Below are 18,598 nucleotides of genomic sequence, written 5' to 3'. Positions count from 1 at the left end.
GTAACTGTTACTTGAATTTCCTAAACCTGACTGTTTTACCAACCTGACTGTCCCTGTCAGTTATAGCTTCTTATGCTAACGGACTCCTGCTGAACAAATATGGCAGCCCCCTCATAGAGGAACATGGGGATTGTATGTGTAATTTCAGAGCACTGGGCAAATACTTTAATGGCAAAATTATGAATAGCTTGCAAAGACAATGATATGATAGATGCAAAAAAAGGTTTAATTTCTGGTGTCAGTATCTCTTTAACTTCTGTAACCATTAGGACAAATGCTGCACTTATGAAGATAACAAAGTCCATTTTTAGCACAATAACTTTAGCTTTGTTTTCCTTTAATATTGCAGACAAATCCCATGCCAGCTATGGTGCTAGAAGCAACAAGAAGAAGCTCAGACAGCAATACTGAAGAGGTGTGTATTGCTTTTAATTTAGGCTCTTTGCTATGTCAGAAGACTTTCAACTTCAGTCTTAAAAGTCCTCTAACTGGTAATTATCATCTCGAACAAATCATCTTTTATCTTTGGCCCGGGGCTCTTTAGAACTAATAATCTTGTAGGAATGCTAAAGATTAAAAAAGGAGAACAAGTAGCACATTTTGCAATACTTGGTAATGCTGTGATTTGTTCCGAAAGGATCACTAATGCTCGGTAACAATTGTTCAGCCCATGTGATATCAGTCACTGAGGGAAACGTTCATGATTGTGTACTGCACAACAAAGGGGTAATAACCATTCCCATGCTATGCTATGAGAATGTTCTCCTTCTGGGCCCAGGTGGCCTTTTTAGGAACTTAAAGGAAAACTGTACCCTAAGAATAAATAGCTAGAAAAATTTTATTTTATATGGGGAAATTACCAGTCCAGCAGCCCTATAACTTAAATAATCCATGCATTTGAAGTTGTTCTCAGCAGCTCCCCATCTTGGATCTCGTTGGGCTATGTTATCAGCATTACCAAAACTGTGCTCATTGTGCTCTGGGCTGCTGTTCAGTGGTCAGTCTTAGAGGTCATGAGAAATTATCAGATATATGCTGAAAAAGATGCAATGTCTCACAGGCAGCTGATATTACAGGGCTGGTTATATATAAATTCTAATGAATAATATGTTGGTTTCATTGCTTTTTGAGTAGTAAAGATTACTTTTTATGCTGTTATGTAATATGAATGTGAAATTATTACTCACCATCCTCATACTACAAGTGTTATATTGGTATATATTGTAAATATCTTGTATATTGGGAGACATTTCCTATGCAAGTGACAGCAGCCCAGAGCATGCGCTGTGCAGAAAAGAAGAAGGGGAGCTACTGGGGTGATCTTCGGGGGCACAGATATTATCTGCTTAAAAGTGCTGGGCTGGTTCAGCTCCCCAAAACATAAGTTGCCATCTAATTATTTGTTGAACTTCAGTCCTCCTTAAAAAATGCAAAGGTATCTGCTTTATAAAATACAGCACAACTACCTCCTTGTATCCTAACATAAACATGGCATAATCTGACTTATCTTGCAATAGCACAATATGTTCCATCAAATAAGGGCAACCTGCTGTAACAGACTGCCAAATTCTCTGCTCCTTCTCTGTTTCTTACCCTTTGTGTCACTGGGTAATAGTGCTTTATCTCTCCAATAGACAGAAGTAGGTTTGGATAATAGATGTATATATCTCATATCTAACAGTGATAGACAGATTGATCTCAGGCTCAGCCTCTCTCTCTGTGTAATTATTGGAGATACTGTTTGTGGCAGATCCCTCTTCCCTCTCTGTGTAGATCTGTCTCACCCTTTCAGATTGATAGGTCTCACTCTAAAAGACTGATAGATGGGTCTCTGTTAGCCTGTTTAATAGATTAGGAATCTGTCAGTAACAGAGGAGTAGCTATACCTTCTCTGCAACTAACATTCTCTCTCTTTTTCTCTTTCTCTCTAGATGTGTATCTTCCTTGCTGTCCCACTCCATGATAGATAGGGCTCTCTCTTTCTATACTAAACTCAAACATGCAGGTCTCTCCCTAACAAACAGACAGTGTGTGTGTTGTTTCTGTGTCTGTCTAACTGATAGGTTCATTTATCTAGGCAGATGATATGCTATAAGGAGCAGCACTCACCCACCAACACCATTCACATATTTTATGACAATCTCTCACCCAGCATTACCTATCTTCTCACCATCTCTAGGTCTCTCTTTAGCTGCTTCATTGTGCATACTACATTGTCTTAACCTTTACTGCAATGTAATTCCTCATGTGTTTGTAAAGGAAATTGGGTGAAAAAAAACTTTATTGGGGCTTATGTGCTTCCATTACTCTCCGCATGCCAGCCCATGAAAGGCACACACTATATTGCTTCCCTGTAATCTTAAATGGACTCAGTTTGAACAGGTGCCTGTCAATGCATCTTGTGTACACTCCAAAAATCAACAGAGAAAGCAGAAACATAATCCCTTTCTCCCCACACCTGACTCCCAGCACTCTGTCTGGATGGGGCTGGTTCCATCAGAGTGGGAACAAAAATAAAATAAAGAGAAAGAGGTGGGTTTCAAAGTGCCACCATCAGACTCCCTTCCCTCCTCTCTCCTAGAGGTGAGTCCTGGAAACTGAGCCTCCTGCAAAGCAGATCCTTATTCAGACTAAAGTAGATTAGTCATTATATTCCCACTGAATGGTCATTCATTCATCACCTTCATTTTAGTGGATCTGCACAGAACATTGACCTGCCATAAGGTGGCAGCTGGATTTATTGCTGGTTGCTACAAAGTGTCTGTGAACAGCACAGTCCACACGATATAACCTTTGATATAATAGTGCCCAATCCACTGTGGAGGGGTGTAGGTGCACACCAGATAGGCAGAATTGAACCCCTCTGGGGATCTTGAACCTGGGGCCAGCCCGCTCTTATCTTTGAGTTTATTTATTGCTCTGGTATCTCCATGCTAGCAGGTAGAAGACCAACCACACCAACTGCTACCTACATCCACAGGACTCCACAACCATGTCTTCATACTGTTTGTAGACCACATTATTACCGGCATCAATATAAAGAATACTGATAGGAGTCAATTTTGTGGGCACACAACAGCTGGGAGGAGTAGAACCCGGGTCCATTGAGTTCATTAATGTTTGGATAATGGCATGGTTGGTGGGCTCTAGGTGAGATCTCAGGGGGAAATCGCAGACCCCTTCGCAGTGATAAGCTTCATATTCCAGGGGCGCAATAATCCAGTCATCCCACCCGAGCTCCTTGAAGTTGACATGGAGGGGCTTTTTGCTGCATCTCAGCCTTGATTTCCTTCCATGTCTTTTCCCGTGCCTGCTGTTGAAAGCTGTCCTTCTCCTCCTCCTGGTTTTAAAATGCAGCCTTGTCTCCTTCTCCATGCCCTTTGAGGAATGAACCTGTTCCTTCAGTTCGTTGTAGAGGTTCTTCCTGGAGGACTTAGTAAAGACCACCAAGAGCGCCTTCTCCTGAGAGGATCTGGGCTTTCTAGCCAAACCCAAGCTTCTCAGGCTGACCTCCAAGCCAGTCGTGGAAGAGATGGCTCTTAGCTCCAGACAGATCTGTTTCTTGCCTTGGCTGATGTCCTGTAGGCTTTTCCAGACATCAAATACTTGCCAGCCCGGTGAGGGGGTGTCCCTCAGGTCCAGGGTTCGGGAGTCCAGCTGTGCGTGGGAGGTGCATGATGTTACCTGCAGGTTATACAGGTCCAAAGGCGCTTTGGCTGACTCCATGGGGGTTTTACGAAATACCCTCAGTTCGGCCCCCACCAGCTCCTCTTTGTCTGACAGAGTGGAGACATCAAACAGGTATTTTTTTCTCTTTACAGAAGGGGGAGAGAGATCGTCTGCAAGATAAAGAATAATTATATAGTCAGTAAGAATCTGGAAAATACTCCGTCTAGCCCAGTGTTTCCCAACCTGCAACTTCCCAGCTATAATTCAGCTACACCCTCCAACATCCAGCACAGTTGCTGGGGATGCCGAAAGGTGTAGTTAAACTGGAGGGCAAGAATCTGCATCTGCCCGTTCTTCCTCTGTAGAGGTTGACATCTTAATTGTAACTTTTAATAAGCAGTGGATATGCACAGCATCTTTATGGTGCCAAACCTTGCAAAATATACATAGTACACAGTCTGGGGAACAAGAGAACTGAATTAAGTTCCCTTTAATAAAATATAAATCACTCAGATGTGATGCATACATAAGGACGGGGGTTGTCACTGCTTGCCATGGTAAGGAGCTTCAGTGACCCCACACCCCTAGTGACCACGATCAGAATTTTCTGTTCTATTGAAGACAATAGAGTATTCTTAAAATGAACTACAGCATATAGTATGGCAGCTCCATTTACTGGTTTAAAGACAAACATTCAGAGAAAGAGAATTGTATGCGCACAGCTAGCTAAGGTCTTGGACACAACAGTCTTCGTACCAAAAATAAAAAATGCAGAGACTTTAGGGTCTCTACAGTCCGAAAGTAAAAGAGTATATAACCCTGGCAGTTTTATTAACTGCCCCATTTACTGAGGCCCATTATTAACTAAGATAACTGAGAATCTGCCCTAAATAAACGTGCCAGGATTCTGAAATCCATCCCATTGAAATAACAGAACATTAGAAACATAGTCTCAATCCCTCAATAAAATTCTAACCAGCATGCTGTCATGCCTTTTGTATTATGAAATATTCGGGGGGGGGGGGGTATAAAACTGAAGCCTTTTCATATCAGTGTGTGGACAGAGGGCAGGGGAAACTGGTGAGAGAGCACGTAGAGTACACAGATGACAGGGGGGGGGGTACCTAGGGAAATGTTTATGGCCAGGACTATACACAGATCACATGCCAAGGACTGCTAAAAGAGTCCAAGCTTGTTTACTCTGGAGTGGGAGGGGGGGAACCAGACGCTTATGGGGGTGCTACACAATTACTGGACCATATCCTATACAGGCCATAGACATGCTGCAGTCGCCAGAGGATACTGTAAATACGTTACACACAATTCATCATGAAAGAATGTAGGAGGGACTTGGCTGGTACACAGCATGTCAACCAAGATTAATTAAGGGACAGCGCCGAACCTGTAACTTAACCCTCTCTCTACCAGGAGTGCCCTCTTACAGGGCAAGGGAGACCAAAGTGAGTAATGTCCAGTTTAATTCTATCCGTCTATTGGGAGAAAAGCACAAAATAATTGGGAGGGAGCTTTAAAAAATGAACAATGAAATATCGAATTTTTCATTGAAATTGAAGTTTTTTTCGTTATCTATGATATTAGGTGGAGGAAAGAAAATCTATGTTGATTTTGATTGTTTGTGTATCAGTGAATGTGTGTGTTGATATCAAAAACAACCCGCATTTAATACATGTTAAACAAAGCAACATTAGAGCTCATATTATATCATCAGGTTCTGTTGTCTTGGTATATATTCCCTGCCAAAGGCTTTTCTTAAATTAGAGGCAGGACAAGAGCACAGATAGTGTTTAATTGTATACTATCCATAGCCTGTGAATTTAAAAGCCCTGTCATATTTCCTCTTTGAATTTTATGGTCACATTAAAACAATAAAAAACAAAAACGTTCTGCTCTATAGAAAAAATCCCAACCTCATATTTGTTTCAAAATATTTAATCCTACATAATTATGAAATCTGCAATTACTGCTCGGTGCAGGATTTTTTGTCAGCCAGAAATCTCAACTAAATGGCACTTCGCCAGAACAGATTAAGGCCAATTTTACATTAGGCTAAATACAATTATAAGTGTTGGACATGGATGAAATATAAAGCGATAGGAAACAGTTAAATAAATATCCGTCGAAACGTGATTTTCAAGAGTTCTGGATTTTAATCGTACATTTTTATCAGTCATTTGGTCCACAAAATGTATTTTTACAATAGGACCGAAACGATTTTGTTACTTCTAACTGCCACAGAATGGAGACAAAAAAAAACAACACAGTCTTGACCTATTTTTGACACAAAACGTTAAAAAAAACAAAGCTCTGGAAACAATTTATATCCCAGTACATAATAAGTATTTATTAGTGTCACCTAGCGGCAAAATCGCTACACAAAATTGTAACAGGGGCTTACAAAATGTCCAAGTTTGTTAGATTGTGTCTATTTTTCTGGTCGTTCTCTGTAAAATTAGCTTCATTAATACGTTTTCGAGTGTTTTGGACAGTTCCACAGCCTACAGAAAACAACAGACATTCCTGAAATGATTGTAGTGACTTGGAGCTTCAAATAAAGCAGGATCAAACTGGGAAGCAAATGCATTTTTTTCGTCATTTCTAGGACAGGTCTAATTTTCTCCAAGTATCCATTTGATAGGAGTTTATAACTAATAACAGATGTGAAACGTTTAAATACCATCATGGATTTCGAAGGAAAACTTCAAGACAAATAACCAGCAATTTCATCAAATATGGATTTAATCTTTTAGATGGAAAGCGCTAATGAGCAGGGCCCTTGTTACCACTATTGTACGGCGCAACACATTATGTTGGAGCTTTATATCTTCTTGATAACAATAACTATTTTATCTGAATGGTTTCTCACAAAAATCTACTCTAGATAACAGTTAACCAATCATCAGAATGAAACTGCACACCTCTTGGGGAGAAAGACTGTGTATAGTATGGTATGATAGGGTATAGTATGGTATGGCATAGTATAGCATAGTATGGCATAGTACAGTTTAGTATAGCATAATCACAAGACACCATCTAAGGCTTAGGCACTTGTGTTTGGTAAGCCCTTGTCACTCCTATGCTGCCATAGAAGTCAAAGTAACCACCCATCCCCCTCTTTTAAATATATTATTTTAAAGGGGAATTAAGCACATGGAATAGTTGAGATCCCACCTAAAGGGTTTAGATCCAACCACACCGATTCACCTCCTTTACTTTCCACTCTGGGTAACAGAGAGATAGAGCTAAGTATAACAGATGGCTTTTGGGGAGAAGGGGTGACTTCCAATTTTCATATAAAGAAGGGAATATATATATAAAATACATATAATAAATAATCACAGCCGTGTATGGACACAGGTTGAAATGTTTTGGTCACACTGCGTTCCTTCAGCACAGGTATATTTGCTCAGAACCACTGTATTGGGATCACAACTACCCTGGAACGCTGGGCTCAGACAATATAGTAACACCATAAATGTTTCCAACAATGATCATCTTGAAAAATATTCTAGTTTATAAATATATGCTTGGAACTCAAATATTTGCTGTCCTGCTGCGATTGCTTTTAGGTTAAAGTAAGGATCACTTAATAATGTTTGTGCCCACACAGCGGGGGAATAGGCACCCACACAGACGCATTAGCACCCAGTATTCACACAAGAGAAACACAGGTAGCAAAGAGGACAGCTCCCACCAAGGGACAGTATATTGTACATTTATTTGGCTCTAGCTCTGACCCCTTTATTGCGAGCTTCCCGCTATAACTGCAGCACTGGATTGGCCCACACATGTTCTTGGATCACAGAACGCTATGTATATTATATCTATTCCCATGTTTTTGTTATTCTTTGGGGCTTATCCAACAAGAAACCCCTAGCAGTTAGGGAAACCTTCAGCTCCCCAGAATGCACCCAAGACTCTGCATCAATATGACCCAGACCCCATGGTTCAAGCTGGCACATATCAAGGAATCCATATAAATTTTGATATGCTTTCAGATTCCCAAGTGGAAATTACTTTGTAGAAACCCTCAGCTTTTTGTCTCACAAGTGAGACGAGATACTAAATATAAACGTGTTCCAATCTTTTTGGGAGATATGTAATGGTAATAGTAACCCCAAGCCCCCGGCCCAAAGTCCCCCAGCAAATGACACATTTAGGATTGTGCATCCCTTAACTGCATTATTTATGTAGGAAGTTGTAATAAGCAGACAGATGTAAGCGTGGGCCAGTACTAGGGCCAGTTGTACACACTGCTTACTGTCATTCTGGGGCTTCCTCTGGCAGAATGGGCTCATTTTACTCCCACTAGGAAACCATCCCTACGTTTCATTGGCTCGCACATCCTAAAAAGGTGACTAAGCAGTGGGGTCGATAAAGGCCACAAAAGTTTCCTTTTTTTAATAGAAGACGAAGGACTGGGCACTTGGCCAACTCATCAGTGTTCGAATCTTAACTCAAATTATACCCAAACCGCACTTTCAGGAATAATTTGCCAGTAAAGGAAGCTGTTTCAAACCACATGTAAAGAAGTGCGCCAGAAAACCCTCTGTTAACAGCAATCCTGAACCATTCATTTATATCTATATATATATATACGACCATTAAACAATTGGGCGCATAGGCAGATATGGTAGGAGCACTGTAGTACTACCAGAGCACAAATGTAGGTACATGAGAGAAAAGCAAGGAATAACTGCTCCATACATGTAGGTACATGAGAAGGGGTGCTGCCCTTTACATGAGCCTGCAGGTATATTAGACAAGATAATGACAGCACCGGTCCTACACATAGCTACATCAAAAACATCATTGTTGTGGTACTGCTGCCCAATTCATGCAGGTGTATGAGGCAGGAAGATTAAATACACATAAGTACAGGAGACAAGAGTGTGATAGTGCTCTTCAGGTGGGCACACAAGACATGGGCATGGTAATACTGCCACATACACAAGCAGCCAGCTATCTGTGAAAAGTGCACTGCCATTGCTCAATTGTGTAGGTTCATAAAACAAAGGCAGGGTGGAACTGCCTGCTTACCTGCAGGTCCATAAGTTACCCGTTTTTATTTATTTTTATTAGGAAATATCTATGTGTTTTATTTCTGGCTTTGTACAGGACTAAATTTGAAAACAAAACTAAAGCCACATTCTACGTCTTGATCCCAAAGAGCAAAGTCAAACAAACCAGCAGTCTACTGGGAAACCTCTGTATAAATAAACCCCTCCCTTGCCCTAGCTTCAGTCTGTTATCTTTTTAGATAAAGAGCAGCTCATAATACAGAGACTTCGCAGTGGGCTGGTGGTGTGTTCATTTTGCTCTTTTGGGTGAGGAAATAGAATGTGGCTTTAGTTTCATTAGATATGGATATTTCCTAATTAAAGCAATAGGCAAACAGTAGGTTCAGCACAAGCCCTGTTCATTACACCAATGTTGACAAAGGGGTATACAGTTACTCTTTCCCTGTATGGCAGTAATAAACTAATAAACAGAGGTAGGTAGATAAGATAGGATAATGTATTACAATCCCATGGAATGGCAAAAGAGCATGACAGTACTGCCCTACATAAGTAGGCAACCAGAATATCATTGAAGTACTAGAAAGGAAAGCAGGTGATACAGAAGTATAAATAGACCAGTTGAGACAAGAGACTGTATGTACTGACCCATATTCTCAGCTATTGGAAGACAAGAACATGAATTACATGAGAAAGAGATGTGACAGTAGGGCCATAAGTTTAGGCAACATGTACTACTGCTACATGTAACTTACAGCATCTCCCCTAGAATGGAACAGCCTCCAGCCCCCAGCACAGTCATCGAGTTCTTTCTATGCCTTGTCTTTCTGTAACCCTGTTCCATTGTGAGCCCTTAACAAGCATCTCCCAGTCACCGCTAGCCAGCCAAATAAATCTGCAGGTAATGGCTGGATAATGAAGGCTTGCCTGACTGATACATTTTGGCAGGAGCTGCCTGAGTAAATCAGCTCTCAAGAAAAGGTTAAAATACATGGAAAAGATTTATTTCGGGTCCTTAAAACTTCAAACCTCTGCAGCAATTAAGAGTCGGTTTGGAAATGCTTTGGCTTGGGGGCACATGTATAACCTTTGCACACTCATAGAGATAGATGATAGGTAGATATAGATGATATAGATGATATAGATAGATAGATAGATAGATAGATAGATAGATAGATAGATAGATAGATAGATAGATGATAGATAGATAGATTGATGATAGAGAGATAGACGATAGATAGATGATAGATAGATGATAGATAGATAGATAGATAGATAGATAGATAGATAGATAGATGATAGATAGATAGATAGATAGATAGACAGAGAGAGAGAGAGAGAGATAGACAATAGATAGATAGATAGATAGATGATAGATAGATGATAGATAGATAGATGATAGATAGATAGATAGATAGATAGATAGATAGATAGATAGATAGATAGATAGATAGATAGATAGATTGCCATTGCAAGGATGCAAACGGACTGGTCAGTTATGGTAAAATTTGACCATAAATATTAATATACATGAACTTTAAAAACACAAATCAACTATCAGCCCCCTGTGGCCTTTTATCTTGATTTGTCATGGAACTCCTCTCCTCCTAAATACCTTAATATATATATACAGAAAAAGACAGAGCACACCCTAATAATAATCAACTGCCCCAGGTGCTTGCAAAAAACATGTATAAAGCAAGACAGTGAGCTGCACACACAGGGACTTAGAAGACAAACAAAAATTTTAATTAATGAAAAAAATCCAACGTTTCGAGCACCAACTGTGCTCTTCCTCAGGGACAAACCACATATAATATATATAATATAATATATATATATATATATATATAGCAAGAAAAAAGAGCTGCACTCACCAGGACTTGGCAAAAATATAGTAAGTTTATTTAAGCAAAGAGATATATATATATATATATATTCGATATATATTGGATATTTATGGCAGCTTGATGGAAAAAAATGTTTCCCTGCTCATCTTGTTAATGCATGTCGTAAGTGCTTTTGCAATTAACTGTGTGAATCTACTGTTTGCACCCTGGCATATGGCTAAATAAGTGTGTGCCTAAGCCAATAACTATATATAGGGAGAGATAGATACTGGAAATTGATCAAATTTATTCAATATTTTAGTACCTTGAACTAGGCTTCCAAAGCCAACTAGCTGAGTAAGTGGAGGTTATGGGAGAGGAGTGACAGGGCAAGTTAGGGCTAATGCAGTCACTGCAGGGTTAGTTGAAGCCTAAATGCAATATATATAACATCTCCTGCCTCGGTTTGGCCGTCTGGTCTGCATTAGTGTTTGTATAAAGGCTCAGACAAATCTAATACAAGGTCACCAAATAATTAACAGTAGAGAATTCCCATCTTGCCCATTAAAATACCTCCCTCCTTATATTTCATTTTCCCCTTGCCAACCACAACATTTCTTGGGCAAAGCTACCGAATGTATTGCGCTGATTACAAGTCCCACCCAGCCTTCCCTCTACCGAGCTGCTTGTAAAAATGTACTTTTTTTTCTACGAATACCAAAAAAAAAATTAATAAAAATTTATATGGGAGTCTCTTTTCAATCGCTTCAAAATCGGTGCAAATTCGAAAACACGTAGTGAATCCTTGTTAGATTCCATTATGTCTTAAAGTGCAACAGAAACACTTTTGTACAATGTTCCAAAATCATTTTTGTACTGTTAGGTCACAAAATTCACATCTCCATACATACACACACACACAAGATGCAATGATACAGGCAGCCATGCTCTCATCTTTCAACAGGTAAATTAGATAAACACCATAACGAGCAGATCATTCCAACACAGTTCATTTATGGCGTATTTCCCTAAACTAAATAGGGAGCGGTTATTTTGCCCCGAGTTAATACATATGCCTCTAATGAATTAAATAAACGGATAATACATTGCTTCATTATTTTCATTACTTCTCGATTGCCATCAGTTTTAATACAAATAACATGACACCATGAAACACCGAGGGACTTAAATACATCAAATACTAAGCGGAAAATGCGGTATTATTATCTCAATATTGTTTGTTTAGATAAGAAAAAAAACTAGAAAGTTAACAGCCACATAATATATTTATGATATAGAGAAGGCTACGCTATGTAAATCTCTAGCCTTTTCTGTTGCCCCCCGGAGATCCGGTACTGGGGGTCCTGAGCACCATCTGCGTTTTAATGAGTTACTTCATGTGCCAAAAGTAATTTTCTTACAGCCCTTCTGTCTGATCTTGCAACCATAACAAGAGGAGGCACAGACATCCCCTGTTTCCTTTTAACTAGTTTCATCTTTAAGGAAAAAAGTAAACAGAACAAACATTTTGCCCCTCCAAAAAAATCTCATTATTTCTGCGGAGCAAATGAAGTAAGTACGGACCAAAGCCCCCCTTACTGAGTTGGGAAAGGAGCCGATTTTGGGTGTGGAGTTTGCTGGTTAACATGATATCCAACACAGACTTTTCGTTTAACATTTCGTTAACATTCTTAAATATTTCGGGTTTCCTAACGTATATATATATTTGCGTGTTTATGTTTTAATTATTGTATTCAGTTCACCATTTAGTACAGATAAATATAAAACAGATAGCGTCGTTTAGTGCATATTTACTACTACTGTATCTAAGGGCCAGAGACGGTTGGTTCCATGTCAGGGGTAGTTTGCCTAAGGACTTCTATAAGGCGGATTACATTTAATCTACATTTTGTAAAATTTTTTTTTTTAGTTTTTTTTTTGGGGGGGGGGGGTTAATCAGCGTTCTTTATACAAGAGTTTCAGTTTTCTTTTGGTTACCAGGGATTGCAGCCCCTAGCGACCAGGCAGTTTTTGAAACTGAATATAAATAGGAGAGGACATCAATAAATCTGATGAAAAAGCAAAACCAAAAAGAACTATATAAATGTAGCCTCACAACCATTGGGGTCAATGATTTTAGCAACCACGAAGTATTCCATCCAAATGTAAAATCCACAATGAAAAATCTAATAAAACGTTTTTTTTTGTTTTTTGTTTTAAAAAATAAGTGAAAAACTTATAGCTTAACTTTCCCTTTGTCTAAGTAAACGCAGGAAAAAGGGGTTTAACCCTTAACGTTGTACCAAGGCACCAAGATCAGGTATTTTGTAGCATTAGGTCAGTTTTCGTTTGAAGTGAACTGACCCATTTTAATCCAACATTTTTTTTTTTGGCAGTCAAGAAATGCTTGGAGGTGGGTTTCTTTCTGCTGAAAAATGAAATTTATCTAATTGAGTCGTGTTTGGAGGCTAATCTGTCTGTAAATGAATTGACAGCTCTGATCCAGAGAATGAAGCAAGAAAGGCAGCAATTAACAGGGATATGGCCCCTGTAATGGCAGCGGAAGCTTCTCTTGAAGTTGCTGGGGATAATGCCATTGGCTGGTGCTGTTCTTTATGGAAGACTGGGCAATATTTGATATGTTATGGCATGAACACTCAATTAGATCATGGGCTCAGCCAGTCCAATCAGTAGCTTGATGCTAAGGGAAAGTCTGAAGGTCCAGAGCAAGGTCACAGCCTGTGACACATCAAATCAAAATCAAAGGGAAAGTGAGGCTGGCCCTTCATCAGTCCATGAGGGATTCTGTTCAGACTAGAAATGAAAATCACCAAAGAAAAAAAAAGAAACTGTCCCCCCTGTGAGCAGGCGCTGCCATGCAGCAAATTGAGTTCAATCTCATTTGAGTGCCAGAAGGTTACACAAGGCATTGCTGCTTATTCTTTCTGCTAAAGATCTAATTTGATGGCGAATCCCGATCCCCCTCCACTCAGGGTTCAGCTGCACTAGAAATCTTACACTATTTTATTGTCCAAAGACTTTTGCCACCTTTGACTTTATATATCATATCAGCATTTCTTTTTAAAGAAACATTTTACCAGCCACCATGTTGAATATTCTTCTTTACTCTCCTGCAGAAATCAACATGTTCAACCAGCTGCAGACTGCAGTGCAAGTACCAGCCACTGGCAATAGGGGGTGCTGGACTGGGGCAGGAATAATATAAAGAAAACCGCTGAGTTTATGGATATTTAGAGCAGGTCTGGACTAGGATTCAAAATAATCCCTGGCATTTTAAGTAAACAGAGGCCCAAACAGCCCCCACCAGCCCAATAAATAGTGTCTGTCTGTGGCATCTTACAGCAGCCCCTCTGGCATTTGCCAGAACCCACAGATTGCCAGTCGGGGCCTGCTTCAGAAATTCACCCTATGTTACTTCAGAGGCAACAACAGCACTTTAAGGGCTGCAGATTGGGCAACACTGACTTATGGCAAATGTAATGTCACCATAATACCCCACTATACCTGCAGGAACCACTGTACTGTTTAGAATTAGCTAATGCACTGGGGGTCCACAGTGAAGGGCCAAGTCAATGGTCCTGTGGCTTCACCCCATTAAAGACAGACATGAGTTAACTGCTAAACAGCAGCTAAAGGAAGTACAAAGACAGACGATTAGACAGACAGATGATGATAGATAGATAGATTGAGAGATAGATAGATAGATAGATAGATAGATAGATAGATAGATAGATAGATGATAGATAGATAGATAGATAGATAGATAGATAGATAGATAGATAATAGATAGATAGATAGATGGATAGATAGATAGATAGATAGATAGATGGATAGATAGATAGATAGATAGATAGATAGATAGATAGATAGATGATAGATAGATAGATGGATAGATAGATAGATAGATAGATAGATAGATGATAGATATATAGATAGATAGATAATAGATAGATAGATAGATAGATAGATAGATAGATAAATAGATGATAGATAGATAGACATTTGTCTCTGTGGTGCCAGAAGCCCCAATTTATTTAGAACTACTTTGTAATAAAGGGGAATCATACAAAGCAAGTTCTTTTACCATTCGGTTTTGCCAGATAAAGGAACGTTTCTCTACAGATCAAAAAGGAAAGCCCTTTGGCCAAACAAGTCTCAACTGTGTTGTTTTATTGAAGCTGCGACTAAATAACCAGCTCCAAGAACTACAAAGAAGCCATGTGGCTTTTCAAAGCCCAGTTTTGTCCTAAAATCAACATAAAATATAGTAAGTTAATTTGCCCTTCAGAGCTCTCAGCAGCTAATGATCCCCACTGGCAGAGCACAGCCTGTGTATAGTCCAGCGCACCCATAGCAGGTAGCATAGGGCAGGTCCCACTGTGGGGGAGGCGGGGGGAATGGACTAGTCCATGTATTTAACATTCTCATTAGGGGGGCTGTTAATTAGTCGCCACATAATGGCTTGAAAACAAACAAACACAAAAACGTGGAAACAAAAAAGGGGCTAAAAGCTTGAACATTACATAGGTAAATTTCCAGTGTAATCTCAAGGAACCTCTAAGCAATCCATTTCCACCCCAAAAAAATAGGTTTGAATAAATCAGCCCCCATAGAGAGTGACAGTTTGCAAATCGCATCAGTTACCCTTTTTTGCTACCAACAGATCAGCCTCCAAGGGGGTAAAAGCAGCAATGGGATTAGATGAAGGCATAGCCTGGGGAAGGCTCTCCATCCTTTATGGCATCTAATAGTGCTCTCTACAAGGGCCACTCATGACCTGCTCATAAATCAGCAGAACAAAGCAGCGCTGCTGGGAGCACCAGGTAGCCTTACAAGGGAAGCCTCAGTTCCCAGGGCTCAGGGGGAAACAAACACAAGGATCTAATGCAAGAAATTGGCAATTTAGAAAACATTCGCCAAACATCATCATCTCCAGACAGAAATATATCCAGCGCTGCTTCTAGGGTTGATTTAACCCCAGATTTACAGGGCCCATTGGGGTGGGAGATGTACAATAGATACATGTACAAATCAACTGTGGTGTGTATGTAAAACTCGAATGCATCTTCTATTACCCCAGGCCCCTATATAGATATATCAAATGGTTACATACCAGTGGTACAGGAGTACAACCCATTGTCCCTTAGATATATAACGTGGCTTTGTAACTACTTTGCGTCATGTTATCCTTACGTCATCTTTATCAAGATGCACAGGAGTGATGATTAAAAACGTCCCATACATTAACAGAGAAACGCAGGGTAAAATGTTCATTGGCCGATTGGGTCTTGCCTTAGCTGTGATGTTAAACTGCAAACCCCAGAACCCTTGCAACTGGCAGGCTGATTCTGAGAGTTGTAGTTCTGTAACAGCTGGGGAGACCCCACTTGCGGGGGCTATACACAATCACACATTATAGTGCTCCTTCCCCGAAGCTACACACACACACCTATACGTACAAACACACACACAGCTAATCCAGACCCCAGTGTCCCTCTGATAAGATACAACTTGGTCAGTAAATGTTTGTCCTTATTCAGCCTGAACCTTGTATTTGCTTTAAATCGGGACAAGATAAAATTAAGCTTCTCTCCCTTATAAACCGGATCAAACAGTCACAGAGCAAGCGGGCCCTCCACTAAATGCATTGTCTTCCCTTATCTGTGCCAACCCAAAGTGGCACAACCACACTCCTATTTCTTCTGCCATTTCCTCACATCTCTCAGTACAGAGATTCCAGCTGGGTTAGTGCTCAACTGTCTGTCTGTCTGTCTGTCTATCTACCATCATATTGCCATTCATATCTCTATGTGCACAGAGAGCCTGTTGTGTAGAAGGGACGGTAGGAGGTATGTGGTGTGCATTGGGTATATGGGGCACTGGGAAGGCACATGGAGCCCAGGGTACATAAGAGGCAGTGCAAGGTACAGTTCAATTGGGCAGAAGGGGCAATGTGAATAATGAGTTACAGTTCATCTGTGTGCATAATGTGCAGAGGGGGGCACAGCTAACCGAATGTGTAGAAAGCGCTGCACAGTTGGCGCACAGTTGGCGCACAGTTCGCTCAGTGAGTGGGATGCTAGGGCACAGTTTAGGGAAGACAGGGCTATGGGGGCACAGGGTACCTATGCTGCAAAATGTGTAATAAGGGCACTCTATGTACAGTTGAGGCAGGGTGGAAGGCACTGTTTACCCAGCGGACAGATGGAGTAGTGAGTGGCACTAGTGCCCAGCTTTGATCCCAGCCATCGTACCCCCAGGGGGCCCAGAGTGCAGGCACTGACGGGCATAGTTCAGCAATGGTACAGCTGTTGCCCTACTCTATAACAGACTTGCACACAGAGGCAAGGGGCACTCACCTCTCCGCCTATCCACAAAGCTGCTGATGGTGTTGGCAGACTTGGAGGACTGGAAGAAGCTGGCATTAATCCCCAGTTTCTCTGCAGCAGAGAAAGTCTTGTAAATCGATAGCATGTACTCATGTGGCACCACCGTGGGCACAGGTCGGGGCAGCAAGCGGCTGTCAGGGTTGGAGACTTTGCCCTCCCTGCGCTGCCTCCTTAGTGCCCTGGGCTGCAGAGCTGAAGGGATGGATGCCTGCTGGATACAAGGAATTTCCCACAGAAAGAAGAAGACCAACAGGGCGACGGGCAGGGGGCTCCTGTATGTATCCATTAGCGCCAGCGGGGGCTGCTCGGTGCGCACTGGGTTCCCAGAGAGGTGCGCAGAGGGGCAAGGGCAGCACGGTTCTTTCCCAAGCGCTTCTCGCTGGAGCTCTGCTGCTGGGGGAGAGAGGAGACCCGGAGCCAGGCTCGGGCACGCCCCCTGGTGCCGCCCTGTGGCTGCGAGTTCGCTCAGGGTCTGTCTGTGCTGCTACAGGGGTCAGCGACTCTGCCGGAGCAACCACTGCGGTAACTTCACCGATTCAACGCTCAGCTACATCGCTGACTTGTTATAATAATACCGTACGGAGCGCTCAGCATTTACACAAAGTTTTCTTTTGTGGTCTGTCCGAGTTGTTGCAGAAGTATCACTTTCATTGTAGACAGATGAATGAGAATCCAGTGATGGGAGTTCTTGGTATGTTAGAAGAAGCAACTTCCTGGTGTCTACCTGCTTGGGATGAATAGAATCCCCCATATTGAGTTGGTGCCACTAGCCCACTGGGGAACTATGGGCAAACTCCAAAAGAGCACCTTTAAAAACATGGCAGTGTCACTACCAGTGATTGACATCCATGTCAAGAATTCAGTTATCATACCCCCACCCCATTCCCCAAGCGCTGATGTATGGCGGCTTGGTGAAGACTGGCACTAGGTTTGCAATGACATTTTAAATTAGTGTAGTGTGGCTTTATAAGGCCTTTAAATGGGAGGATTTGTTATGTTACAATAAAACCAGCCTTTCTGGCAAGCACTCATTGGGCAAACTAGTAATGACTGGGTTAAAAAGGTTTTAAAAAATCTCATTATGTGGAGTGCAGTTCCTCAGGGTGCCATTATAAGCCTCTCCCCAGGGTGCAGCAGGACTAGACTAGACACAAGGACTAGGAGAAGCACTTGTAGAGTAGGGTTTAGACAATTCTTTGCTTTACACCTTCTAGGGCATTGGGGGATCAGTCCTGTTTAACTCTATCACTACTGCTGGGTTTGTGGATTTAGGCATTCAACATCAAAAATATGACCTTAGGAAATTTTTGAGTGATGCTCATTGCTGGGGTGCTGGTCCAGTGCTCATTTTGTGCAATTTGATATAGTGATATCAGGATTATTAGTATGCTTTTTGACCATTAAAGCCAAATCCGCTTTATAACAGGTGCAGCACCGCAATGGAGTCTGGCTTAGCCCTAAACAAGACAAAGGTTCTCCTTAGGCAGGAAATTAAAGCTGTCCATATATGCCCAGATTTGGTCAGGCAGTTGGCCAATTTGACCATACTACAAAGCAGCTGCAGTCCCCTAATAATCACTTCCCCTACTATTGCACCCTCCCCCCCAAAGTATTCCTAAGAGCAGTGGCACACGTGGAGATTAGGCGCCAGCGA

The 18,598-nt window shown here is 41.3% G+C and overlaps 1 protein-coding gene across 2 annotated transcripts; it reads right to left on the bottom strand.

The window, feature by feature from the left end:
* Positions 1–203: 203 nt before the first annotated feature.
* On the bottom strand, positions 204–17,836 carry gdf6 (growth differentiation factor 6). 2 transcript variants are annotated; one of them, NM_001016077.2, is given in 3 exon segments: positions 208–915; positions 2,155–3,839; positions 16,915–17,270. In NM_001016077.2, coding segments are annotated over 2 exon segments (1,191 nt in total). In that variant the 5' UTR covers positions 17,231–17,270; the 3' UTR covers positions 208–915; positions 2,155–2,964.
* Positions 17,837–18,598: the final 762 nt, after the last annotated feature.

Source organism: Xenopus tropicalis, chromosome 6 (assembly GCF_000004195.4).
Source record: "Xenopus tropicalis strain Nigerian chromosome 6, UCB_Xtro_10.0, whole genome shotgun sequence".
NCBI lineage: Eukaryota > Metazoa > Chordata > Amphibia > Anura > Pipidae > Xenopus > Xenopus tropicalis.
Note: the sequence above shows the minus strand (reverse complement) of the source record. Positions and strands in the feature narration are given on the sequence as shown.